The sequence below is a fragment of the Platalea leucorodia genome (assembly GCF_965183815.1).
Source record: "Platalea leucorodia genome assembly, chromosome: W".
NCBI lineage: Eukaryota > Metazoa > Chordata > Aves > Pelecaniformes > Threskiornithidae > Platalea > Platalea leucorodia.
Genome location: NC_138859.1, coordinates 39313834 through 39341151, shown reverse-complemented (window position 1 = coordinate 39341151; position 27318 = coordinate 39313834). Strand labels below are relative to the sequence as shown.

The 27318-nt window shown below is 36.0% G+C and overlaps 1 protein-coding gene across 3 annotated transcripts in view; it reads left to right on the top strand.

Moving 5' to 3' along the window:
- Positions 1-27318, top strand: part of LOC309601683 (rapamycin-insensitive companion of mTOR-like) — an 88951-nt gene that overhangs the window by 49118 nt on the left and 12515 nt on the right. For all 3 annotated transcript variants that reach the window (XM_082334850.1, XM_082334849.1, XM_082334851.1), the window contains exons 12-30: positions 262-349; positions 1405-1495; positions 1632-1698; positions 1805-1885; positions 6720-6820; positions 9267-9429; positions 9831-9932; positions 12450-12496; positions 14505-14640; positions 15283-15482; positions 16532-16658; positions 20696-20860; positions 21316-21392; positions 21504-21582; positions 23510-23619; positions 23752-23839; positions 24633-24725; positions 25683-25789; positions 26459-26688. In XM_082334850.1, coding sequence (XP_082190976.1) covers positions 262-349; positions 1405-1495; positions 1632-1698; positions 1805-1885; positions 6720-6820; positions 9267-9429; positions 9831-9932; positions 12450-12496; positions 14505-14640; positions 15283-15482; positions 16532-16658; positions 20696-20860; positions 21316-21392; positions 21504-21582; positions 23510-23619; positions 23752-23839; positions 24633-24725; positions 25683-25789; positions 26459-26688 — 2152 coding nt within the window. The remainder of the gene's footprint in view (positions 1-261; positions 350-1404; positions 1496-1631; positions 1699-1804; positions 1886-6719; positions 6821-9266; positions 9430-9830; positions 9933-12449; positions 12497-14504; positions 14641-15282; positions 15483-16531; positions 16659-20695; positions 20861-21315; positions 21393-21503; positions 21583-23509; positions 23620-23751; positions 23840-24632; positions 24726-25682; positions 25790-26458; positions 26689-27318) is intronic.

Below are 27318 nucleotides of genomic sequence, written 5' to 3'. Positions count from 1 at the left end.
AAACTGTAATCCAAGTAGCCTGAGTTTCTGTAGAATTCATAGTGACAATCAGGCACACTTCTAAAGTAAGCAAGTCCCTTCTCTTCTCCAGATTCATTCAGATTATGAAAATAAGCATGTTATCCTAAAAGAAACCCTGAAACAAAGACACCAATTTCAGCACACTCTAGAAATGTCAACTTCAATATTAATAGTGAATAAAAAGACCATTTTTTGTAAATCTATAAAATTTCTGCCTTTTTTTTTTTTTTTTTTTGGTAGCAAGGTCTGCTTGAGGTTCTTTATGATATATTTCGCCTTCCTCTCCCTGTTGTTGCAGAAGAATTTATTGAAGCACTTCTCAGTGTAGGTAAGTATTTTAGTTCTGTTTCACATAATAATTCTGTCTATTAAGCTCTTCTACAAATTTGAACCCTTCATTATTTCCTCTGTATTGTAAATCATGTTAGTCTTAACTGTTTCATCACTGAATTAATTGGTTGTTCTGAAGTCCTGTTTAAAACTCTATCAGCTGTTCAGTGTTGATCAGGCTACTAGAAGTCTAACTTTCTTCTGACATCCTTACTATATATCAGTTGTACGTTTCATACAAGAACAGTAATGGAGCATTTACACAAAAGAGTCTGTAAATACATTACTACAAATTAGACTTCTTTGAAGCGTTAGAAGCATTAGTAATGTAGAAGTGTTGGTGAATGTTACAGAAGTTATGAAAAAGGGTCTTTTCTATATATTATGTATCTGCTAGCTATCTCTGCTGCACTTCAGCAGACTTTTACTTTTCTTAGGTTAAGTGTGTATGTTTTCATGTCTATATATTTAGCAGAGTTAGTCTTTTATCTTTAGAATTACTCCTTTGTAAACCTAAGACTATCTTCTGCTTTGTCTCACAGTGCAAAAGTATGAGCCCAAAAGGAGCAAGTCTCAGCCTTTAATGTTCCTGCAATTCTCTGCAAACTCTGGTTATAAATGTCTTTGTCATGCAGTTGTATAATCAAGCTTAATCCTTGTTCTGTGCTTATAAGTAAATAAATCATTTTGTTCCAAACTTGCTACTTTGTGACATATGGATGTACGGTTTGAAATTGTAGGTGGTTATAATATTTTGTTAAACAAGTTTAATGTGCTTATGAATTGGAAATTTCATTATTTTGTTTGATACTTAAATGAGATCTTTGTTCTAGCTTTGAAGTTAGCCTTGCTTTGTGCAGGAGTGTGGATTAGATGACTTCTTAGAGAACCCTTCTGACAAAATTTTCTATAATTTTAAACCTGAAAGTTAGTAAGAACTATTAAGTAACCTGAATAGTTAGTAAGAACTATTATTTACATACTGACAACTATTAAAATAACACTATGAAATCCAATGTTATAATTACCATTGTCCATATTTTCTTGTTATAGATCCAAGCAGGTTTCAGGACTGCTGGAGACTTTCTGATGGCTTTGTAGCTGCTGAAGCTAAAACTATACTACCACATCGAGCCAGGTCAAGGTGAGCATTTTGCAAACTCAGTCTAAACTCTTGTTTTAGTTTTCTGTTGTTGTTGACAAAAATATTTGTTGTTTTCTTGCAGACACAATAAGAAATGTACTTTCTAAACCATTTCCATACTTTTTTTTCTCCTTAGGCCTGATCTCATGGATAATTATTTGGCTTTAGTGCTTTCAGCTTTTATTGCTAATGGACTTCTAGAGGTAACTAATGACTTGAAGTTTAAATAGATGCTTGCTACTTTTTTTCTATAAATATTAAAATAAGATGTTATACATAAAATGTAATAATTTTTAAACTTTTCTGAAGGGTCTGGTTGAAGTGATCACAAGTAGTGATGACCATGTATCTGTTAGAGCAACTATCCTTTTAGGAGAACTTTTGCACATGGTAAGTAAGACTTTTTGCTAAGAATAAGTAATATTAGTAGCTCATTGTAAATAGATATTTCCTATTATAGCTTTGAATTTATGTTACAAATTTGGAACATCCACTTTTCATCAAAATAATGGGTTATTTTATATTACAGCATATGGCACCTCATATATTAAAACCAGCATGAATCGATAGGAAGGAGGTTTGGAATGTACTGAAAGTGCTAGGGCTTCTGCTCCAAGGATAACCCTCAGTAACCAGTTTTATTTTTAAGCTGGAGTCCTCCAAACTCACCCATTGGTTACTGTGTTTGAGAAAAGGACTATTCATGTGTTTTGCTTTTCCTAAAATGATGGTAGCTCTGTAGCAGTGTGTTTAGCTTTCTGCCTCGCAGGCTAGGCAGATGAAACTTTTTTTTCATGTTCAGCTTGATGTGGCTTGGGCACTTCATATTATTCATTCAGGCAACTCCAACTTGATGGAGTACTCTTTCAGCACTGCTGTTGCTAGCCCCTGCTGCAGAGAAGCTGAAGGGACCTTGCTTCGTTCCTTTTCCCTCTCCTTAAAATCTCTCTTATAGTAGCTTCTCTTTTTTCCTTCAAGCTGTATCACAAAAAGATTAAAGTCTTTACCATTCCACACTGACAGGATTTATACTTATTTCAACAGCTAGAGATGAGAGGAAATTGTAAATTTATTCATAGAATCATAGAATATCTCAAGTTGGAAGGAACCCATAAAGATCATCGAGTCCAACTCCCTGCTCCTCTCAGGACTACCTAAAACTAAACTATATGACTAAGAGCATCGTCCAGATGCTCCTTGATCTCTGACAGGCTTGGTGCCATGACCACTTCCCTGGGGAGCCTGTTCCAGTGACCGACCACCCTCTCAGTGAAGAACCTTTTCCTAATGTCCAATCTGAACTTCCCCTGATGCAGCTTTGTTCCTGATGCTCGTGTCCTATCGCTGGTCACCAGAGAGAGGAGATCAGCACCTCCCCCTCCGCTGCCCCCCTCGAGGAAGCTGTAGACTGCGATGAGGTCACCCCTCAGCCTTCTCCAAGCTGAACAAACCAAGTGGCCTCAGCTGCTCCTTGAAAGTCTTGCCCTCGAGGCCTTTCATCATCTTGGTCGCCCTCCTCTGGACACACTCTAATAGTTTGATGTCCTTCTTATTTTGAGGCGCCCAAAACTGCACACAGTACTGGAGGTGGGGCCACACCAGTGCAGTGCATAGTGGGACAATCACCTCCCTCGACCAGCTAGCTATGCTGTGCTTGATGCACCCCAGGACACGGTTGGCCCTTTTGGCTGCCAGGGCACACTGTTGACTCATATTCAACTTGCCATCAACCCAAACCCCCAGATCTCTTTCCATGGGGCTGCTCTCTAGCCTCTCGTCCACCCAATTTGTACATATAACCAGGATTACCCTGTCCCAGGTGGAGAATCTGGCACTTGCTCTTGTTAAATTTCATATGGTTGGTGATTGCCCAGCTCTCTAGCCTATCCAGGTCTCTCTGTAAGGCCTCTCTACCCTCGAGGGAGTCCACAGCTCCTCCTAGTTTAGTATCATCAGCAAACTTAATGTACATTCGACTCCTGCACCCAGATCATTTATAAAAACATTAAAGAGCACTAGCCCTAAAATTGAGCCCTGGGGAACCCCACTGGTGACTGGCCGTCAGCCTGATGTAACCCCATTTACTAGAACTCTTTGAGCCCGACCCGTCAGCCAATTACTCACCCAACGTATTATGGACTTGTCTAGCTGTGTGCTGGACATTTTGTCCAGAAGGATACTGAGAGAGACAGTATAAAAAGCTTTGCTAAAATCAAAAAAAACCCCACATCTACTGGCTTCCCTTGGTCAACTAGATGGGTGACCTTGTCATAAAAGGAAATTAAGTTGGTTAAGCAGGACTTTCCCCTCATGAACCCATGCTGGCTATGACCAATGGCTGCATTGTCTCTCAAGTGTTTTTCAATAACTCCCAGAATAACCTTCTCCATAATTTTACCAGGCACAGAGGTGAGACTGACAGGCCTGTAATTACCAGGGTCTTCCTTCTTACCCTTCTTGAAAATTGGGACAACATTTGCCAGCTTCCAGTCAACTGGGACCTCTCCGGACTCCCAAGACCATTGAAAAATAATGGAAAGAGGTCCCGTGATAACATCAACCAGCTCTTTCAGTACCCTGGGATGAATCCCATAGGGCCCCATAGACTTATGCACATCCAGCTGGAGCAGCAAGTCCCGAACAAGTTCAGGGTCGGCTGGGAGTTTGTCATCCCCCTAGTCACTGTCTTCTAACACAGGGCTCTGGGGGTCCCAGGGCCCATCATCAGTGTTGAAGACAGAGGCGAAGGCAGCATTAAATGTCTCCACTTTGTCTACGTCCCTATTTGTGAGGTGACTGACCTTGTCAAGTAATGGACCAATGCTATCTCCGATTCTCCTTTTGCTGTTAACATATTTTAAAAAGCCCTTTTTGTCGTCCTTCACAGTGCTGGCCAGCTTGAACTCTAATCGAGCTTTGGCTGCACGAATTTTCTCCCTACAGTGGCAAACAGCATCTCTGTAGTCCTCCCGTGTCACCTGTCCTTGCTTCCAATGTCTGTACACTTTCCTTTTCCGCCTAAGCTCTAGAAGAAGATCCCTGTTCAGCCAAGCCGGCCTTCTGCCCCGCTTGCTTGACTTCTGACACTTTGGAATTGCCTGCTCCTGCACTCTTATGAGATGGCTCTTAAAAAGTGACCAGCATTCCTGGACCCCAGTACCTTCAAAAGCAGATTCCCAGGGAACCTTACTAACTAGCTCCTTCAGCAGCCCAAAGTCTGCTCTCCCCGTATCCAGGGTCGAAGTTTTGCTGGCAGTTTTTCTCCTATCATCGCCAACGATTTGAAACTCAACTACTTCATGGTCGCTGTGACCAAGACAGCCACCAATCACCACTTTGCCCACAAGTCCCTCTCTGTTTACAGACAACAAATCTAGGAGGGCACCTTTCCTAGTCGTCTCCCTTAGTACCTGCACCAAGAGGTTATCATCTTCAGTGTGCTTCAGGAATTTCCTGGACCTGTTTGTGTCCACTTATGATGTTCCCAGTTGATGTCTGGGAAGTTAAAATCATCCATAAGGACAAGGGCAGCTGATCTAGAGTTATCCCTTAATTCCTTGTAGAATAATTCATTGGTGTCATTGTCCTGGCTGGGTGGTCGATAGTAGACTCCCACAACAACATCCGCTTTATTTGTTTTCCCCTTAATCCTTACCCAGAGGCTCCTAACTGTGTCATCGCCAACTGCAAGCGCCATACAATCCAACCCCTCCTTTACATCCAGCGCCACTCCCCTGCCTCGCCTGCCCTGCCTATCCCTCCTGAAGAGCCTATAACCATCCATCACAGCACTGCTGTATTTGTCTTGCTCAGGTTGCTTTAGCCTACTCCAGACCAAAACCAACCAAAAGAAAACTGCTTGAAGAGCAGAACTTAACCTAAATTATTTTGGGATAGAGATGATATTGTTTTCATATACGCTCCAATGCTACCTTTCAGCCTGGTGAGAAGCTGTTAGTCATATGTGAAGTGATATGATTCACCTTTCTTGCAAAACACTTCTTTCTTTTTCATGGCCTTTCTTGATAGCAAGAAGCATATGCAGCAGAGCACTTTTTGATCAGTTTTCTTGTGGTTTGGTTTTTGTGAGGAGTTGTTTTGGTTTGTTTTTTTTTTTTTTTCCCCCAAATGAACTGCTTTATAAGAGACAGTAAGATCATGAAATACAACTTTGTCTTACAAAAATTTAAATGAGTTATCAGACATAGTCTGAATCTTCAGACTATAGACTTATTTCAGTGGTGTGGGATTGGCCTGTCCTTAATGCTCCAAAAAACAAGATCACAATCTTCAGGTATAGGATTGCTTATTACTACAGTGATTTACAACAGCTCAGCTCAGCAGCATGGGTCACAACCACAACAAATCTGTTCTTTAGTCTCTTCAGTGATTTTTTTTTTCCTTTAAATAATCGGCAGAATTTTTTGAGTGTTCAGTCAGCCATGTAGTTTAAAAAGAGGAATCTGCATTGACATATGCTATTTTTCACGGTTTCTGGAATACTTTTGAATGGGAGTGATTAGATGCACTGACGTTTGGGTATGCTGCAAAGCATAAGTATTTTTTGGTTTTCTAAAGAGATGATTCACTAATCTGAGATGACTGTTTATCAAAATATTGAACAAATATTTGTACTCTATTTAATTTTAAGATAGTGAAGTGATTTCTTTATCTTCATTATTCTTTAGTTTTCAGAAGTATTTGCACAACTACCCAAATTGTTTCACAAAACCCAAATGTTTCCCAAAATAAAAGCTATTAAATGTCCAGTAACTTATTAAGTTATGTTTATTTATCAGATAATTTTTTTGTGCAGAATCATTGGTAGTTAAAAGTATTGAATGAACATCATTAGCTTAAATGTGTTTCTGATTTTAGGGTTTTTAGTACTTTTATACACATGACATAAGGATATCTGATGCTTTGCATGTTTTTGCATTTTACAACTTTAAAAACCACCAATACAAAAAATACAAATGAGAAGGCTCCAAAAGAAGGCTCTGAGTCCTAAAATTGTCTTAAGTTATTTTCAGTTGTATTTCAGATTGATTAATTAGATCAAATATTCAAAATGGTATGTATAATTATTGCTCTGACGTTATGGAAAAGGTAGTTTTGTTATCATGCATTTGTGAAAGTGGTAGATTCTTCAAATGCTGATCCTAAAGAGATGGCTGAAAATGTTGTAATAAGTTATTCTAACTGGTCTTCTGTTGTTGTTTAGGCAAACACAATTCTTCCTCATTCTCACAGCCATCACCTGCACTGCTTACCAACGCTAATGAATATGGCAGCATCTTTTGACATCATGAAAGAGAAAAGACTGTAAGAATTCAAAGTTACACTTAAAAGCAAAAATATGTACATCTCCTTTTCCCCCTGCAGTTGAGTGAAAGCCTACATTATGAGTTTTCTGATGGCTGAAACCACTGCTTTCTTTATTTAAAAGAAAAATAGAATATAGAAATGCTCTGTGACACTTACTAGGGAAATAGTTTCCAGTGCATCATTCCAAAAGTGTGATCTATTTACAGTAACAATTTAGAAATTCATAAATTTGGAAAGAAACTTTTGATAGTAGATTTCAGAACACTTTTGCATAGATTGCAAGATTTTTTTTTACACAGAATTTTTCTTAAATTAACTCTAAGGTACCGTTTGACCAAGCACCATCTGAGACATGTTCTGTGTTTGATCTCTCCATTGTTTCACACTTCTTTTTTGGCATTTTGATACAATTAAGCTTTCCAAACTAAAAAAGCCTGTACCAATTTTTTTCTTTTGGTGTTTCTCTATAGCTAATTAAATAGTAATAGACCAAATCAGTGAATTGTTATTAGTGTGAACAAGAGCAAAAAACGTAATATTGGCATGGGGCTGTTTTTTAAACCTTTTTTCTTCAGAAGAAAATGGTCATTGTAACAATAGTAATTATGTTAAAACTTTCTGGTGCATTTGTTTGAAGTTTGCAATGATAATTTTTTCAGTTAATTTCATTTCCATTTAAATATAAGACTATGAACAGAAATTTTAAACAACTTAGTGTAGCATTCTGCAGTGGCATGTTAAGCAGCATTAGGAACTGTTTGGCACCCGTGGTAATCAAATGAGGTATATTTAGGCATCTGACTTGAAACAAATGTTTATAGAAGCTTTCTATTCCTCTTTGAATGAGAAATACCTGAATTTCAAAACTTTAAAAAACTATAGGCTTTTTTATTTTATTTTCCTTATTTTTTAGAATTTCTCTATACATCTACTAATCTTGCAATTTAACCTCTGAAGTGTTCTGTCATAAAATATCATCTCCTGGGTACTTCACACAATTTAAAACCTCTTGAGGAAAGAAGTCAAATAATTTGATAGATTCCAGTGTCTTTAAAATGCGTTTCTGTAACTCAGTTGTCTTTCTTGCATTTCTTTGCAGATGACAATTTGAGTGTGTTGGGTTTTTTTTGTTTTGTGGTTTTTTTTCCTAATAGTAAATTATAGGAAATGTTTCTGTTAATTACTCTTGCCATTCCTGATATGGTTTGTCAGATCAGTATTCTGATAAATGTATTATAACTTTGTATTTTGTCTTTTATTGTGTTGTCAGTGATAAATTACAGAATCTTGTCGAACTGCTGCTGTGAAATGATAAATGCTGCTTGTAGAGTGCATCCCAGAAACTTAATGCTCTTCTGCTTTTTAGTTTTGAAGGTTTCTTAAATGTCACTAGAAGACTTCGATATGTGAAAACACAGTTATTTTTCAAAAAAGCATATCTGAAACTCCTTCACAGGGTATTCCACTTGGTCAAAACTGTGGGAGGAGAGAAAGGATGAAGAGCAGAAGGGATGTTTGTGGATTACTTGCAGGTTTTTTTGCTTTTTGGCATTTGTGGACATACCTGATAGAGTAGTAAGAAGTCCTGATTTTGTTGGAAGAAAGTGATTTTGTAGATGTACTATTTGTTATATTTGGGGATCTTGGTTTTGGTCAACACTCTGCATTGTTTCATACTCTGAAAAACTGTAAGCCCCGTTACAGATTAAATTTATGTAATTTAGGTAGGCGACCAAATTCACAGGTATTTGTTTGTTTGAAGAGAATAACCCACAATTTTTGTTTATGGGGAAGAAAGGTAGATGTACCTCCTCATTTTTTAGACTTCCTTATTTTATTTGCTCAGCAATTTTTTTTTTCTCCTACCATTATTTTACAATTAACTGTTTCTGCCCATGTCAAATATAATTTCTATTATTTTCTATCTTTTCCTGGAAAATTTCTTACATGTTGTTGCTGAGCTGTTTAGAGCTGTTTAGATATAAAGAGCAGGAGATATACTACTGATACTCCTGCCACCCTCTGGGGAGGGGAAGAGAACAAATACTTTGTTAGTCAAAGTTGGAGCTAGCCATCTCAACTTCACTGTAGAACGTTGATCTACTGTGACATCTCACAATACTTTATCAACTTTAAACTTTGCAATATCTTCTGTGAACTCCGAAAGATACCACTAATTGCAGAGTAGAAGAAAAGCTATCAGTAAGGCTCATTCTTCGGTACTAGAAATTCTGAAAGATAATTTTCTGTATAATTTCAGTACAAGACTGAGGGATATGGAAGTATGAAAACTTATATAAAGAAAATTATTTTCTTTTTATTGGCTTTGGAATTGTTGATGAATTCTTTTTTGAGCTATGTTTATTTAACTCAAGATAGAGCAGTGGCGCTCTTTAATTGAATAACAGCTGTCAAATACTGATTATAGTATCTTTTCTATTAGACGAGCAAGTGCCGCACTCAACTGCTTAAAACGTTTTCACGAGATGAAGAAAAGAGGACCTAAACCTTACAGCCTCCATTTAGATCATATTATTCAGAAAGCGATCTCAACCCACCAAAAAAGGGATCAGTACCGTGTGCAGAAAGACATCTTTATTTTAAAGGTATTACCATTATTGATTTTTCAAAACTGAATTTGATTTTGTATTTTGGAGACTTAGATCCCACTCCCCAAGCTTCACACTCTCATTTAATTCAGAGCCATTTATGTGATTTCTTTGTAGAATTTTTTTCATTTAATTTGTCTTCTAGCTACTTGTGGATACTATATTGTATTTCTAGAAATTGAAGAGTGAAATTACAATAATTTTTAATGCTTTTTAGTCCCAATTATGATCTCTTACTATTAGATTTTTAATGCAGTACTATAACCATGCAATTTACTTTCAAATGCAAAATACTATGTAGCATAGCCCTTTTAATGATTATTACATGAACAGTAAGTATATCATGTGACAAGACATGATGCAAGGAAACTTACTGTAGTTTTTTGTCTGTGTTCCAGGATACAGAAGAAGCACTTGTAATGAATCTTCGAGACAGCCAAGTTCTCAATCATAAAGAGAACCTTGAGTGGAATTGGAATCTAATAGGGACTATACTGAAGGTGAGCATAAAAAGGGCGTGATACTATTTTTATTAAATTATTGGGGGGGAGTCTCAATTTCACATGTGAGCTTTGACTTTCTAATATCAGTTCCATACTATATCCCATAATCTGTTTTATTTCAGAAAATTAGGATCTCATGGGTTTAATCAATGCTGATGTAGTCTCTTAAACCCTTAAACTATATACAAAAATACACTACAGTTAAATTCACAAGTTTCTTAATAAGCATATATTAAATTTTATATAACTTTATTTGTATAGGAATAGACTTTATAGAATGAGATATAGTGACTTTAAAGTTGCTAATACTTTAAACTTCAGTCCAAACTGCATAGAGATACTGCCTTGTTCAGTTTCATAGCAGATTTTTTAAATATATAATGTGCGCTGAAGGTTAAGGCTGTGGAAGTGTGTTATAGATCAAGCTTCAGATGCTTAGACTGTGCATACTACTGAAGTTTTCATATGTGGCTGTCTTATTGTATGTTTTGAACTAATACAAATAGTCCCATAGCATCAAGTTCATTACAAAATGAATTTTTTTTCACAAAATACAGAAAATATCTCTGACAGGGAGGGCATTATCTTAAATATATTTAATGTACAGCTTTTAAGGGACTGCCTCTTTTTTTAAGCAGAGGACTGACTGACTTTGAGTAAGAAAACTTTCTGACTGAGTACTCGGTATAATTTTAGAGCCAAAATAGCTCCTGTCATTCTGTGCATCAAAGCCATCCTTCCATTGTTACCCCCAAGTAACATATTCTTACTGTCGTCTTTACTATGTTGTTATAAAGATGGCAAAAGTACAAAACAGGGTTAATGGTGACAGACATAATCAAAATTATATTAAAAAACCCAACATCTACACCACCACCACCACCCCCCCCCCCCAAAGCCCCCCTAAATATTTCTGTGCATTATTTTCAGGGACTGATAAACTTGAGAGAGCAAGAATCTGTCTGGTATAAAGACCTGAATAGGTATATGACTGTAGCTTTGCTCCACTGAATTCCACTGTTTACAGACTTTTAACTGGAATACTACTAGGCTACTAGATATCTGTGATTATTAATCATAGATATTTTTACCTTTGATTCAGTATTAAAGTTATTATCAAGAAACTGTTCTTCAGAATCTCACTTTTTAATTAGTCTGTGTAGTACTTTGACAATGGAAGTTTTATGTAGTTGACAACTAAGGTTTTTTGGGGTTGGTGTTTTTTGTTTTGTTTTGTTTTTTCTCCTCTGAAATCTAGGTCAAGCTGTCAGTTTCCCTGCTATCTCAGACCTCCCCTGCAGTATATTTTCTAGTGTCCTGTCGAACAGTTCTAAATGTCTCAAAATAAGGGACTTCTGTCTTTCAGAATGAGAAGTTACTGTGTTTTCCGGTTAGATTCTAGCCACTTCCAGTCCTGTTAACATTATCTTAGCTTACACTGGTGTTGTGCAGTTTATCAGAGTGGTCCATCTTTAGTCCCTGAATCAGCAGGATCCAGATTCCAGTGTTTGGACTTCACCATCTCATGTGGCTACTCACCTCCCTCCCATCTCAGTCGCAACCTCATGGCTGTGGAGCATCAGCTTTCCTACCACCTCACTACTTGCATCTCATATGGTCCCTTACTGCCTTTTTTTACTTGCTCAGCTTGCTGTCTAAGCTGCTAAAATAGCAGCAAAAGTGGCAGTCGTCAGGATGGAGGAACTGAGACTGTGTTAACAGTAGAGCTTCATACTTAATCTGGCACTGTGGGTTCAATGTTACAAGCGTAGTCAGTTTTACTAATCATTAACTAGTGTACTATATGTCTTAATACTAGTATTACCAGTTGGAAATGTAGTACTGTATCGCTTAGGTAGAAAAAAAAATGTTTGACACACTTTTTTCCATCCCTTCTAAGAAGGTACTAGTAGCAACAAAAATAAATCTAAAACCATAGAGACAACAGATAGCCATAATACTCTCTTCTGGACCTATCCTTTCTTCATATTATATTTTCCTCTGTTTTTACTGCTTTGTGTGATCCTTTTTAAAACATCTTAAAAAGTATCAACAGAGGAGATCAAATACCTTTTAATAAGCAGTATTTAAGTGAGCTATAACAGAAAAATTATTTTTAAAACAAATTGGATTAATAGTGAAAACAACAACAAAACAACCCAATTTCCCTGTTATGCGTATCGAAATTTGTTTGCTATTTGCAGAGAAGAAACTGAGCAAAATTGTTTATTTTTTGTTAGCATGTCATAGTTTGCTATTTTCATTAGAATTATGGATTTGTACACATAGCATGCACCCGACATTCCCTGTCCTTCTCTAAAAAATAATAGAACAGTTCTTGGAGCAAGAATGTGTGGGCTTTTCAATAAAATAAGGGGTAACATTAGATGCAAGAAAACTTATGGTTCTATTCACCTAATAATTAGAAGTATAATAGAAATGAGTAAATTTTAGTGACTAATCAAGGACTGATATATAAGTTTCATATAATGCTATATTTGCTGTTTTTTCTAGTGGCCAAATGTAAACCTAAGGAACTATAAAGATGAACAATTGCACAGGTATGTAAAAATTGCTTTGAAGAAAGAAATTTGGAAAAAATGGGTTTTAATGTTGCAATAAACTATTCCTTGATGTGTCACATTTCTAAAACTTAATCTATAGATAAGCAGCAAAAATGAAAATTTAGATAATTAGGTTGTAATATTTGCTTTAAATAAGCAGGTCTTTAAGCTTTAGTGGTTTCTTTTCTATGCACAGATACTTTATATATTTACCCCCTAAACAAGAATCATATCAGCTTTGCAAATGCCCTATTTCGTTTTAAACCTTAAAGTATTACCTCTTTTTATATTTCATACATTAGTGTTTGATGTCAGCACTTGACAAATTTTGACAGAATAGGTCTACAGTTGTACAGTTATATAGTTACAGCTTTCATCAAAAACCAAGAGGAAGTTATTTCTAGTTGCTATTAAAGGCAAGGGAAGCATGTGTGATTTGAGAAGACAATCAGTACAGCTCTGATTCCTTTCATGTCTGTTGGCATTAAGGCATTTTTATTACTTTGTGGTAAAGGATTATTTACCAAATCTGGTGGTTTATAACATTGCTTCTCTAAAGGAAAATCTGCAGTTCTGGCTGTGACACTCATCCATTCCTCTACCTACCTACCTGGGACAGCTTTCCTGTTCCTTGGTTTTGTGCTGCACTCAAGCATTGTTCAGTGCCTAAATAATTAAATTCTAAATAAATTGAGAAAACATAGGATTGAGTTACTGTAAAGCTTCTACAGTTGATTGATCCTTTCTACAGGATTGTGGGTTAGATGCTTTAATGGCTTTAAAATACTGTTGTTCTTGTTTAATTATAACTAATTAACCCCCAAATCTCTCTAGTTTCAATGCTGATCATAAAAAATTTTCAGCCACTTTGTTTTTGAAGTGTAAAGTAAATTTATTTGGCCTTCCATAAGATGTTTTTTTTTCTTTTACTGTTAGTGTTTTTGTGATGATCTTATGGCTGTTAAAGTGAAATTCAAGGTATTTTTGATATAGATCCCTTCATTTCATAGAGATACAGTTAATGCAGTGTGTGTATACACATGTACGTGTATATACATACATATATACACACTTAAGTATACATATGTATATATACACTCACATATAAATGTGTGTGCTATTATATATAATATATTCATTGCTAATAACCCAGAATAAAATACACTTCATTTGACAATATTTAAAGAAGCCCTCAGATTTCATTTATAATTGGTCCTGTGTTTGGAGTTGGGATAGTGGCTTACTCTCACTTTTTTAACTAAAGGCAGTGCTTTAGTTACGCTTTCTTAATGCTTGACATATCTACCTTCAGGCAGAACATTCTGTATTCTTTTAAAGCACAAATGTGTTTATTTTTTGAGTAAGAATTGGCAAGGGGAAGCTCTTTGAAGATTTATTCCTGCAATGCAAAATTCAAGCTAAATTGCTCACCATGGTTTCAAAAAGTCTGAGTGAGAGTCTGCATTTGCCATGACTGTGTTATGCTTCAGAAATGCTTAAGTGAGGTGAATGAAAATGCTGTTGCTGAATAAATATGGCCTTTTTCTGGCAGAATATAAAACTTTTTTTCACAGTAGCGTTAACTATTATAGCTAAAGAAAAGTCATGTCACAAATGTTAAGACAGACTCTTCTTTAACTCTTTGTAAGTCTAGATAGTATAGTCTTTGAAATTCACCACAGGATAAATTACAGCAGAATAAATTATAAGCATGAGAATGAGAAGGAAGCTATGGCTTCTAAGAGCATAGAGATTTTGAGTTCCTTTGCTTATTTTAAGTCATGGCATAGAAAACCCTTTATAACAAACAGTACAGCTGCATCTCTGAAATCGTGTCTGGATAGACTCATTACTGATACCTGCTACTCTCTTTTAATAACTTTTGAAAATTTATTGCCAATAAGCTAATTTAGTGATACAATATCTTTTATACCAGCATCATTTTGTAATGTGAGACTGTCCTTGTCTTACTGAAAAATAATGAATTCTTTTTTATTTTCCGTAGGTTTGTAAGGAGATTGCTATATTTTTACAAGCCTAGCAGTAAACTGTATGCCAACTTGGATCTGGACTATGCCAAGGCTAAGCAGCTCACTGTGGTGGGTTGTCAGTTTACTGAATTTCTTCTTGAATCAGAAGAGGTAAGAAATTTTCTGCTACAAGACTGGAGATAGAATGAGTAGTGCTGCTGTATGCCACTTAGAGGAAAAAAAAAACCTTACTTTTAGTAAAGACTTCTGTAGACTTCGGGTGTTAAACCTAAAATGATCAGTGTAATTAAGAAATATAACTTAAAATCTTGAATTGTCCAGATAAGACACTGGGGAGATGACTGTGTTTAAGTAGGAGTTTTATTAAATACAGCTTTATTAAATGCAACTTAGGGTTTGGTTGTGGGTTTTTTGTTTCTGTTGGGTTTTTTTTTTTTTTTGGTTGGTTGGCTTTTTTTGGGTTTTGTTTGTTTGTTTTTTTTTTTTATTTGTTTCTCTGCCTCCTTTCTTCTTGTGTGCTCAAGACTTTTATGCCTCAGGCCAGAGGAAAATGTCATTGAACAATCCTTTTCTTGGGAAGAATAGAATTGGTCCTAAGATGTCTCCAAGCTAAACTCCTTTTATTTGCCTTGAACTTTTTTCTTTAGTCTGAATTGTGTTTGCCAAACAGCATTTCTATTTTGTATCTGTATTGTGTTTGTACATTTTAGGAAATTTTAAACAGTGGATTTCAGTAAAGAAGAGAGACCCAGTTCTGTTACTAGTAAATGCTATTACTCTTTGTTTTGTTAGGATGGACAAGGTTACCTGGAGGAATTGGTTAAAGATATTGTAAATTGGCTCAACTCTTCATCAGGAATGAAACCTGAACGTAGTCTTCAAAATAATGGGTTACTAAATACCCTTAGCCAGCACTACTTTCTGTTTTTTGGTACACTCTCTTGTCACCCTCGTGGAGTGAAAATGCTTGAAAAATGTAATGTGTTTCAGTGGTGAGTGTTTTTATTCTGTTTGAATTGTGCTTACAGGTATAATTGTTATGAAACTTTTAAACTGTGCATGAGGACCACTGTCTATAGAGCTGAAAACCTTAAAATTATTTTGATTTATTTTCAAGTAAAGATCCTCAGTTGTGGGGGTTTTGGGTGGTTTTTTAAGAGATCTTTTAGTCTATCTTGCTGAACAGATATGGGTGATTATGTTACAAAATAGCTTACTTTTTCCTGTCCACACCTATCTGACAGAAATCAGTATCAGGGAAGGATGATACTGTACTGAAATGTTTTTGTTTTTTTGGTTTTTTTTGTTTTGTTTTGTTTTTTTTTTTTTTTTTAAAAAAAAAACACCAAAAAAAACCCCCAACAAACTGGTAGGTATACTGTGTGTGAAATGTGATGATGCATGTTGTACCTAAACTTCAGTCCAATACCTTTGAGTAAAGCTGTGGAGTTCAAAATTTTGTTTGGGTACAAATAAACTTACCTTCCTTTGGGAGTAATTTGGCCAATGGCCAGTTTATTTCAAACATAGTAAATTTTAAGAGAAAATTCAGGTGTTTTGATGTACTCTTTTTTTAATTAAGTTGTTTTTATTGCTTATTAGAATGCAAGTTTTTTACTGGCTACAGAAAACTTCATTTACAATAAAATCTAGATAGTTAATAGGACTAACCTTATGGCAAGCTGTATACACAGAATATTTTACAGTGTGGGATTGTTCACAGAGCTTCATGAACATTTATTTTTTTGTACTCATAATCACCAATCTAAGTATACTGACAAAACTGTTACACAGCAATTATAAAAAAATGTTGGTTTGGTTTTTTTTTTTCCTTGCAGTTTAGTGCATTATTTGGTCTCCCTTTGACTCTAACAGCTGTAACAGTTTAAAGTCACTCCATTTAATGAGACCTTACTTTGTATTCTTCTGCGTTTATAGAACTGAAAATCTAATTCAGAGTACTTAAGTTTAAATTATTGATTGAATAAATAAGTGCGTTTGAGTGGGTTCAAATACTAATTTTTATCCCCCCCCCCCCCAGTCTTCTTAATCTTTGTTCTTTGAAGAACCAGGATCACTTGTTAAAATTGACTGTTTCTAGTTTGGATTACAGCAGAGATGGGTTAGCAAGAGTCATTCTTTCTAAAATCCTGACAGCAGCTACTGATGTAAGTTCGATTCAACTTACGTTCCATTGTTATTTGCCACCAGACGTTTATTTTGTTATTCAAGGTGTGTGATTTTATTCTTAAGATAATATATATGCAGAAAGGTTTTTATTTTTTTTATTTAGAGAAATGAAACTCCTACTCATATAGCTTTTGAATTTGCTGTGGACTTCATACCTTGTATTGTATTTGTGCTCAAGAAATTAAGTCATTCAAACAGATGTTTCTCTCATGTATGAAGGGGGTTAAAGTCTTTAAATGCATAAACCAAATATAACATTATTGTCTAGGTCAGTGAACATCCTAAACCAATGGTGAAGGCATTGTTTTCACAAATAGAAATGGTGTATTTCTAGCAGTAATAACCAGGTTAACCTTCCAGTGATAGATATCGTTTTGATAATGATTGAGATTACTGTGTTGGAACTGAGTAGAAGCTATAGCTCCTGGAACAAGGGGATGGTTCAGAAATAGGCATTGGGATTTGTACTTCTGAATCAAAGAAGGTGAGTGGAAATAAGATGCAGACATAGGAAAGGAAGATCTTGAACCTTTAAGAAAAGAGAAATCAATCAGGTGTCATATAGTAGACAAGCAAGCATTAATGTCAGGGAAATGACAATTATTAAGTTGAAATCTAATTAGGAAAGAACTTTTAGTACTTCAGGGAGAGCTGAGATCTCGTATTTAGGAAGAGGAGAGGGAAAGAAAGAAATCAAGGATATTTCTCTGAGACTATCAAAGATGTGATGATTCTTATAGGTAGAGAGGAGTCTGAAAGTAATAAAGATAGTTGGGGTTGAAGGAATGACTCATTGAAAGAAGAGGGTAAGACTCCCTACTGACTGATTTTTAAGTAATCTTTCAAAGAAGTGATGACTTTGATATCCTTTCTCCAAAGGTGTTTTATGCCTAGTCTGAGCAAGGAAATAGAAATTCATATGTTGTGAGGACACATGCCTGTGTCTTTATTAGACTTCTAAGCTCCTGTTAGATGATTGCTGGTTAAGAGCATTTTAGACAGTGGAACTTTATTCAGCTGTTTCTATTGAGATTTCATGTCAATGGATACTGGCCCCCTGCACCACCTCCCAGCTATTTTTCCTTCATAAAAAGAGGCCGTACAAGGGGGAAGAGCACTCCAGCATTTCAGTTTCTTCCAAATGCAGCTAGTTAACAATTAGAAAAAAGTCTAGGCGTGCCGTCACAGTCTCCTCAATGAGATATACAGTTCCACAGATAATTTTAGGCATTTTATTATGAATTAGTGTTTGTCTTTTAGATTTTAGGAAAGATTTACTGATCCTGATATCTAAGGTATGAGGACTTAAATTCTGTTTTGAGAGAGATTCTTCCAAACATTTTCAAGCATCCAGTACTTACACCAGAAACTTTATGTAAGTAGGAATGGGTTGATCATCTTCCAAATGTTCTATAAAGACCTACTTTTAACTTTTTTTATTGGGGGGGATGACAAAACAGAATATATTCAACTCTGATACAGGTATCCCTAGCTGTAAGCAGACTGGCTTGAAGTGAGGTGCAGATACTGTCTGAAAATACTGTCCCAAGCATATACAAAGCCAGAAAACAGTTGAGAGCTACCGCTGCCGTTAGTGATGATAACTAAAAATACAATTTCCACCTATTTGTAGTTCGGCTTAATGAACAATGGAATGGTATGTATTAATTCAGAATCTAGAAGACAAATTGTGATTTTTTTTTTGATTCTGTATGCTGCCTCTGGCTTCTAAATTATGTTTAAAAACAATAAAAATGCATGGAACTGGGCATAATTTCTAAAAAGCTGTGTTTTGTAAGGGAGAAAGACCATCTCCAGTAAAGCTTCTTCCCTTCAGAAACTTTAATTCCCTGAGATGTTTTTTAATGAAATATTTTTAGTATCTGTTTATTTCAAGAGCTGAAGATGCTCTTTTTCATGGGTTAACTGAGTTTATAGCCTCATACACCTTTTACAGCTATCCAGAGCTGTGAAACAGGTTTGTTAGCCATTTTCTAACGAGTGTCTCAGAACAAGGAAAAGTCATTTCTGTAGTCAGCTTAGCATTAGAAGGGGAGAGTAGCTTTTTTGGGGGTGACTATATACAATAAAAACATTACAGAGCAGATCAGTGAAGCAGAAGCACATCTTAACCTACTTCCAGATGTGCTTTGGTCATTCATGCTGAAGCAAATTAATACTGCCTTAGCTGCCTTTCTGCCAGCTCATAGTAGAAACAACAGAGTAGCCAGTGTGTCCTCAAGTGTTGCAGTTCATAACCTTTTATCTTCATGGGTGGCTAAGAGGTAGATTTATCCTATATCTACTGGCATCTATGCTGAGCTGTATGCAGTCAGCTGAGCATAGTGACCTCTGACTTGCATCATCACTTCTATGGGTCACATAGACCTTTACTATTAAAAGTAAGAATCTTGTGACAGATATAGTACAGGGCTTTATCTATGGTTTTTCATGTAGTTCATGCTTGGGGGAAAGAGGGGAATGCCTGTTTCCTCAGATATCCTCTACACTGGTTTTCCTTTTGGTTCCCATCAAAAGTAAAAACATTCCAGGATTTTGCTTCATCTTTTCCTTCTCCAAACAGAAAATAAAAATTGTGTTATTTCTGCACTAGCTATCTGGATAGATTAATTCATGTTCAGGAAGTATTTCAGGAAGTGAAGGTCATTATCTTTTGTTGTCTGTATCCTATTCAGTATAGTTATAGCAGTAACAACGATTCTTTATAGACAGATTTTAACACGAACTACATGACACTGAATTCTGTTTTCACATTATTGTGTTATTCTGTAGGCTTAACATCTAGATCAAGTGATCATTTTAGCATAATAGCTCTTGTTCTCATCTTTAATAAGTATGCTGCTAGTCATCTATTGCAAGCCATTTCAAAACGGTTGTGCAGCCTAGATCAGAGTTGCGAATCACTGTTGCCAGAGTCATTCTTGGTACTTGTGTTATGTCATTCCCGCCTCCCCTCCAAAAAATAAGCTTCTGTATATTGAATAGAAATGTGCACGTTATACTTGAAGTTGAAATAATGAGACAAGGTTTTTGAAATGAACTGTGCACATTCACATTTCCTACTCCCATTTTCTTTCAAGGCCTTCTTGCCAAGTATTTCTGGAGGGAAAAAAAATAAATCTAGAAGATATTGTTAACCTAGGTAGTGCTGTCCAACCTGGTTACAGCTATCATAGCCTTAAAGGTGTAAGGACTGAAGACCTGAAGAAAGATTTGGGCACCTGATTTTGTCTTTTATAACTATGCTTGTCTAAGTAAAGATAACACTTTTCTCAGTAAGCATACATTGTCAGGGTTGTTCTATGCTTACTCCAGAACAAATTCTTGTAGATTAAGCCTGTTTGCTTCTACTTTGCATGTAATTTTTCTAATAAAAATTTTGTTAATCAGTTTATTATGTTTATTCAGCAAGTTTTGAACAGCTGTACAGGAACTGACAAGGTACTTCATTCTGCTGTCACTTAGAGAAATTCATAGTAGTAAACTAAATGTTGGGAAACTGTCTTATTACAGAAAGTAACATTTTTATATTTAGAAGGTTTTCTGAGAAGCTTTGCAGATCAGGTACTTTTGGGAAACAATTTAAAATGTATTAAAATGAATTCCCCAGAGGTTCTAAGATTTGCTTCTTAAAGTATTTTTTCAAAACATTACATACATGAAAGCATATGCAATTGCACTGGTCATTTACAAGGTATTTCTCCTGCATATCCTGATGAATTTGTGTGGTGCCATCACAGTGAATGACTAATTGATAAGGGCTTTCCAAGGAGACTTGCAGTGACCAGATTACTTGTGATCTCAGACTCAAATTTCCCATTTGATAAGACAGAAATAGCTCTCAAGTAGACTGTAGTTTTAATGCATTAAGGTGTGCATTGCAGTTATTTGCTATAAAATATGGTAATTGAAATGTATTTTTAAAAGTGATAGATCATTAACTACACTAGCTATTTTTCTTCTGTTCAAAAAAGTATTTTCCTTACTTTTGCAGAGCTGCAGGTTGTATGCAACAAAACACTTAAGAGTATTACTGAGAGCAAATGTAGAGTTCTTCAGCAACTGGGGGATTGAGTTACTGGTGACTCAGTTACACGATAAAAATAAAACTATTTCTTCTGAAGCACTTGATATTCTAGATGAGGCATGTGAAGACAAGGTGAGCATCCTTTCCCTCTTCAACTTCTTTTTGGTATGCTACTCTGTAAGCTGTTCCCCACCCCCTTCCCCAGTAGCAAAGTAAAAGTATGCAAGAAGCTACTGATGATTTCCTTTCTTGATTGTCATTGATGGACTTCATAATAGTTTATAGACCCCTTGCTGAAAATACTGCAGTATTAATGACAACAAAATGTAAACTTCTGGATTATGCTTACTTTTAAATATGAATTCAGAGTAATTCAGCTATTTTGATCATTATACTTTTTGTGAAGGGGATATATATTAATGACAGAAGGTACTTAAAGTGGATAATATTAGGATGAGGTTAGTGCTGTTTGATACTTCCTTTTGTGAAAAACTTGCTGCCTCATTGCTGGCAGACTGTTGTAATTGTTGTAGTTTTCAGAATTATATAGTGTTTGGATATTTTTTATGCATTTTTAATTATTTTAGGCCAATCTTCATGCCCTTATCCAAATGAAACCAGCTCTTTCTCACCTTGGAGACAAAGGTTTGCTTCTACTCCTAAGGTAAATGTTGAATATGCTGTTTGACTTTACACTGTGGAAACAATAAGTGTTTGTTTTTATTCAAATCATGTGATTTAACTGGAATACTGACTGTCTGATGTTACTTTACAGATTTCTGTCCATTCCAAAGGGGTTTTCGTATCTAAATGAAAGAGGTTATGTAACAAAACAAATGGAAAAGTGGCAAAAGGTAATACTAAGAATAAAACATGTGTGTTTGCTTGAAATTAGGAGGAGGAAGGGTGTGAATACACAGATTTAGAAGGTCAACGATTATTAAAAATACTGTACATTCATATATCTGTATTGCTAATGCCAATACATTTTTTTTTTTACCTCAGTGACTTATGATTTTGCTGAAAGGTTGACAGGGACTTACACTTCCATAGCTCCTCTGTACATGTGTGCTTTTGATTTACTTGGGCCTTTTATAATTTTGATATTCCAGCAAATATTTCAGGAGTTTAGTGACTTACTGACTTTTCAAAATAGGTTGTTGTGTAAGGTCTTATCTAGAGAAGTCTGGAAAGGAATACTACTTTTCAAGATGCCTGTCACCTCTGTTTATAGAATCATAGAATCACTTAGGTTGGAAAAGACCCTTAAGATCGAGTCCAACCATTAACCTAACACTGCCAAGTCCACCACTAAACCATGTCCCTAAGCACCACATCTATCCTTCTTTTAAATACCTCCAGGGATGGGGACTCAACCACTTCCCTGGGCAGCCTGTTCCAGTGCCTGAGTACCCTTTCAGTGAAGACATTTTTCCTAATATCCAATCTAAACTTCCCCTGGCACAACTTGAGGCCATTTCCTCTTGTCCTATGACTTGCTACTTGGGAAAAGAGACTGAACCCCACCTGGCTACAACCTCCTTTCAGATAGTTGTAGAGAGCAATAAGGTCTCCCCTCAGCCTCCTCTTCTCCAGACTAAACAACCCCAGCCCCCTCAGCCGCTCCTCCTAAGACTTGTTCTCTAGACCCTTCACCAGCTTCATTGCCCTTCTCTGGACACGCTCCAGCACCTCGATGTCCTTCTTCTAGTGAGGGGCCCAAAAATGAACACAGTATTCGAGGTGCGGCCTCACCAGTGCCGAGTACAGGGGCACTATCACCTCCCTAGTCCTGCTGGCCCCACTATTCCTGATACAAGCCAGGATGCCATTAGCCCTCTTGGCCACCTGGGCTCACTGTTCAGCCAGCTGTCAACCAACACCCCCAGGTCCTTTTCCACCAGGCAGCTCTCCACCACTCTTCCCCCAGCCTGTAGCATTGCATGGGGTTGTTATGACCCAAGTGCAGGACCCAGCCCTTCTTGTAGATGTCACATTTGGTAACCTCCAGTCAACTGTGACCTCCCTGGTTAGCCAGGGCTGCTGGTAAATGATGGAAAGTGGCTTGGTGAGCACTTCCGCCAGCTCCCTCAGTACCCTTGGGTGGATCCCATCCGGCCCCATAGACTTGTGTGTGTCTGAGTGGTGTAGCAGGTTGCTAACCATTTCCCCTTGGATTATGGGGGCTTCATTCTGCTCCCTGTCCCTGTCTTCCAGCTCAGGGTGCTGGGTACCCTGAGAACAATTGGTCTTGGTTGTTGCTAATTAAAGTTAAATCTAGATCTCATGAAGACAGAATTAGCTTATGCTGTTAGGAAGTAAATAGGAGCACAAAACCCATTAAGAAAAATGCATCATTGTCATGACCAGAATAAAACTCTTCATACGTTATTTTATTTTTATAATTGATTATAAGTGCTTGGTCTCATTCCTGTTGGCTTTTAGGCAATTTTTTTACTAATTTATATGATGTCACTTCTCTAGGAATACTGAAATGCATGGTGGTCTGTTGAGATTATTTGGCTTAGTCACATGTGAAGTATTTCCTTCTTTCCTTCCTTTTTTAACAAATTCACTGAAATAATTGTGGAGTCAGTTGTTGACTCTCTGCAAACTCATTGTATGTTTGAAGTGCAGTAATTTTGGTGAGCTTCACCTTCAAATCATAAAGAAATTCAACCTTCTTTAAAGAGCACTTCAATTGTTCCTTCCTTATAAAGTACCATACTATAAAAACATTAACCGCCTAAATGTATTTTGTCAACCTTTGTCATCTTTTAGGAATATAACTTAAAGTATGTTGAATTGATTGAAGAACAACTTAATGAAGCACTTACAACTTATCGCAAACCTATTGATGGTGATAACTATGTTCGTCGGAGCAACCAAAGGTAAACTCTCCAAAAGAATCCTCTTCGTCTGAAAAAAACTCAAGAGTAACTCATTGCATTACACTGCAGTGTAATTTATTTTAAAAGAAAATTTCAGAATTCCTGGGAAAACATGATTTCTCTTTCTACCAGATTACAGCGACCACATGTCTACCTGCCAGTTCACCTTTATGGCCAACTGGTGCACCATAAAACAGGCTGCCATTTGTTGGAGTCTCAGGTGAGTATAATAACTATTTATAACTTGAAAGATTTGAAAGAGTATTGTAACTCTTTTAAAATATATTTTAAAAGAGGTGGCATTTAAACAGTCATTGTAAAATAAGTAGATTATGAAAGTCTCAAGTTAATGGGGCCAAAATGTTGTGGAGACAGTCTTTGCCATCTAGTCTCATGTAAAATTCCTTCCTGACCACTGAAATATCAGAGAAATACCTTGCAACATTTTTCTTAAAATGGCTAGCAAAAACTTAGAATGGAAAGCAATTCACCAATAGAAATAATTTTTCAGTCTGTGTGTGAGTGAATTGTATATTGACAAGTAAAACTGTGCCTATACTTTTATGCATACAAAAACACGGAGATGAGGGAATAAAATCTTCTTTGTAATATCCTGAAGAGCTAAGAAAACAAACCCTAAGCTAATTCATAGTTGCTTAAATGAATTGACTTTTAATGTGGGTTTGCAAGATGATGTAATGAATTGTATATAATAGTCGAAAAGTTAAAGAGAAAGCTTATATGTTGTAGTGTGTTAATCTGATGAATCTGTTATCTTTATAAAATCTGAAATAACCTGATGCAGTCAGTGGTAACGTTAAAATTTTCTACCTGCGTTATCTTTGCTGTTAATTTATGGTTATTTTGCTAGAACTACCACTATTTTATTTTAGGGTACATACTTTAAATTAGCACTTTAACTTTATTAAAACTGCAAGAGAACCTGTTTTACTGAGGTCACCTCCTTTTCATTTTCAACTGAGTATTTTTTTTCTTCTGTTTTTCTCCTTCAGAATATTGTTACAGATCTAAGTTACACTATTCATTCCCCAATGCTGGATAAGTGGGAAGGAATTAAGCAGCTGAAAGCAGCCCTTTGGGCCTTGGTTAGTAATAGATTTACAATCTTTTTGCAGCTGTTTGAGTTCTGTTATGACTCTTGATTCTGAAATAACTAAGCAAAATCCCTTAAAATCATTATTTAGGGTTTTTGTCATAAAATGTGTGTGACTTTCCAAGTTAGTGGAAAGTACCTTAACTAGACTTTCAGATGAAAATTGTTCACTGCACCTGTTTTGTTCTGAGTCTTTTAATAGTCACTTTGTCTTTCTTTTTGGGGGCTTGTGGGGGGGTGGCGTGGGTTTTGTTGTTGTTATTGGGTATTTGGGGGGGGGGTTGTTTGTTTTAAACCAAATAAAAAGAACAGAGTGCCACATGTAGCAACAGTATTACTATGGAACCAGTGGTTATCACTTGCTGTGGTCTATTTTTAATATATTTACTGTGGTGTTCCAAAATTCAGTTTTTCTGGAAGAAAGTTGGCTGCCACTGTTGATGCCTGTGAATATATATGGTCATGACATCCCTGGTACTTGGGATAACATGGGGAAAACCTAGTGTCTGTGCCTCTCCAAGCTACACTTCTAAAGTTGCTTTGCCACCTCAGTCTGCCTCTTTCTTGTCTTCCCCAAAGTTTATTTTGGAACATTTGTCTAAGGTGACTATTACTGGAAGATATTGTAGGTATGTAATAAAATTCCTGTTTAAGAAGAATGTAAAATGAGTAATTCAAGATCATACTGCTGGCTGTAGTAGAATTGGTAAAATGAGGAATACGTAGTAGTTAACTGTGACCAGTTTTAGGTATTATACATAGTGTCCCAAGTCCTTTTTTGGATTTGCATGACTAGGAAATGCCAAAAAGGATGCTCAGATCTCTAATTGCTTTGAGAAGATATGGCTTGAAACTGTACCACCAACAAACAAAAATGTCGAAAGCGTTACACTGACAGTGCTGCAGATCACGTCAAAATTAAAACTTGTTTGACAAACTTTTATTTCAGGGCAATATTGGATCATCAAATTGGGGTCTTAACTTGCTTCAAGAGGAGAATGTAATTCCTGATATAATGGCACTTGCGCAACATTGTGAGGTTCTCTCCGTTAGAGGGTATGTGTATCTGATTTATACATAAAATTTACAGGTGGTAGTTCCAGTAGGTTTTCAAATAGCCTTACCTAATTTATGTGAATATAGTTTTGCCACTTACTTGGAAATCAGTTATTAAAGATCATTGATCCATCTCAGTCCTATACAATCTGAGAATTGTATAGGAAGTCTAAAAGAACATGCAGTAAGCAAATGAAACCTATGAAAAAGATACATACTACTTTTTTCCTTTAAAAAAAAACCCAAACAATTAAAATACTTGCTACTTATATCTCTGTTGGAATCAATTTATTATTCCATCATTTTTATTCAGTATCTTTTTTGAATCTTTAAAAGAAAGCATAAATAGATGGTCTTTTGCCTAATATTGCTACTGCATTAATGTTTGTCCTTAAAAAAAAAAAAAAGTACTCTTCTACTTTATGTATCAGGCTCTTGTAATAATTATTTTTTTATTTTTTAATAGTGTATTGTTTTCAGGTCTTTTAGTGCATTTCTTAAGCTTCCATTGATTTACAAATAAAAATCAGGAACAAAAAGCTATTTGGCAATTTTGTGAAGTTTCTGCTGAATTGTTTTGAAACTATTTCCTTTCAAGAGAGAAATAAGTTTAGTTAAATTAGATGCTATTATTGTTGCTCTTTTTTCCTATATATACATAAAATACAGAACCTGTGTCTACGCGCTTGGTCTAATAGCCAAAACTAAACAAGGATGTGACATTTTGAAGCATCATAACTGGGATGCAGTGAGACACAGTCGTAGACAGCCTTGGCCAGTGGTCCCTGATGACGTGGAGCAGCTCTGCAATGAACTTTCTTCTATACCCAGTACTCTTAGCTTGAACTCTGAGTCCACCAGTTCTAGGCATAACAGTGAAAGCGAATCTACACCTTCAAGTAAGTAACAACAAAAAACCAAAACCACCACAAAACAGCATTTTGGTGTTCTTACCGACTTTTTGGCAGGATGAGGTTCAGGCAAATGGTTTAAAGGTGCTATTGCAAGAAAGAAGAGTGCAAGCCAGGGGACAGTTATATGCATTCAGAGAGATGTAATCAAGTGAGAGGGAAGAGAACAGCATCTTAGATTTACATTTGGTGTAGAAATAAGAAATTTTAATATTAGGGTAAGTTACTAGTTTTTTATGTCAAGTTGCTATAATACCCTGCAGAAATCTTCATGCTTTAGGTATAAAGATACATATATTTGTTTGTCGTCAAAGGAATAAAGGAATATTTAGAATATATATTCTGTGTATACACACACATATATACAGTATTGCTGTATTTAAATTCTTGTTTATTTTGTATGTCTAATACATTTTAATTTTGCTATTGATATTTGGAATTTAAATCCAGAAATATACCATATTTAGATATCATTAAAGGAGCGCATCAGTTGTAATCCTAGTAGCTGGATATTTGCACTGAAATAAGATAGTGTGGCTTTTCTTTTGAAGCAATGAGACCTTCAGTTCAGGTACTCCTGAAGATACTTAATGTACAGTACTAAGTTCTGCAGAAAAA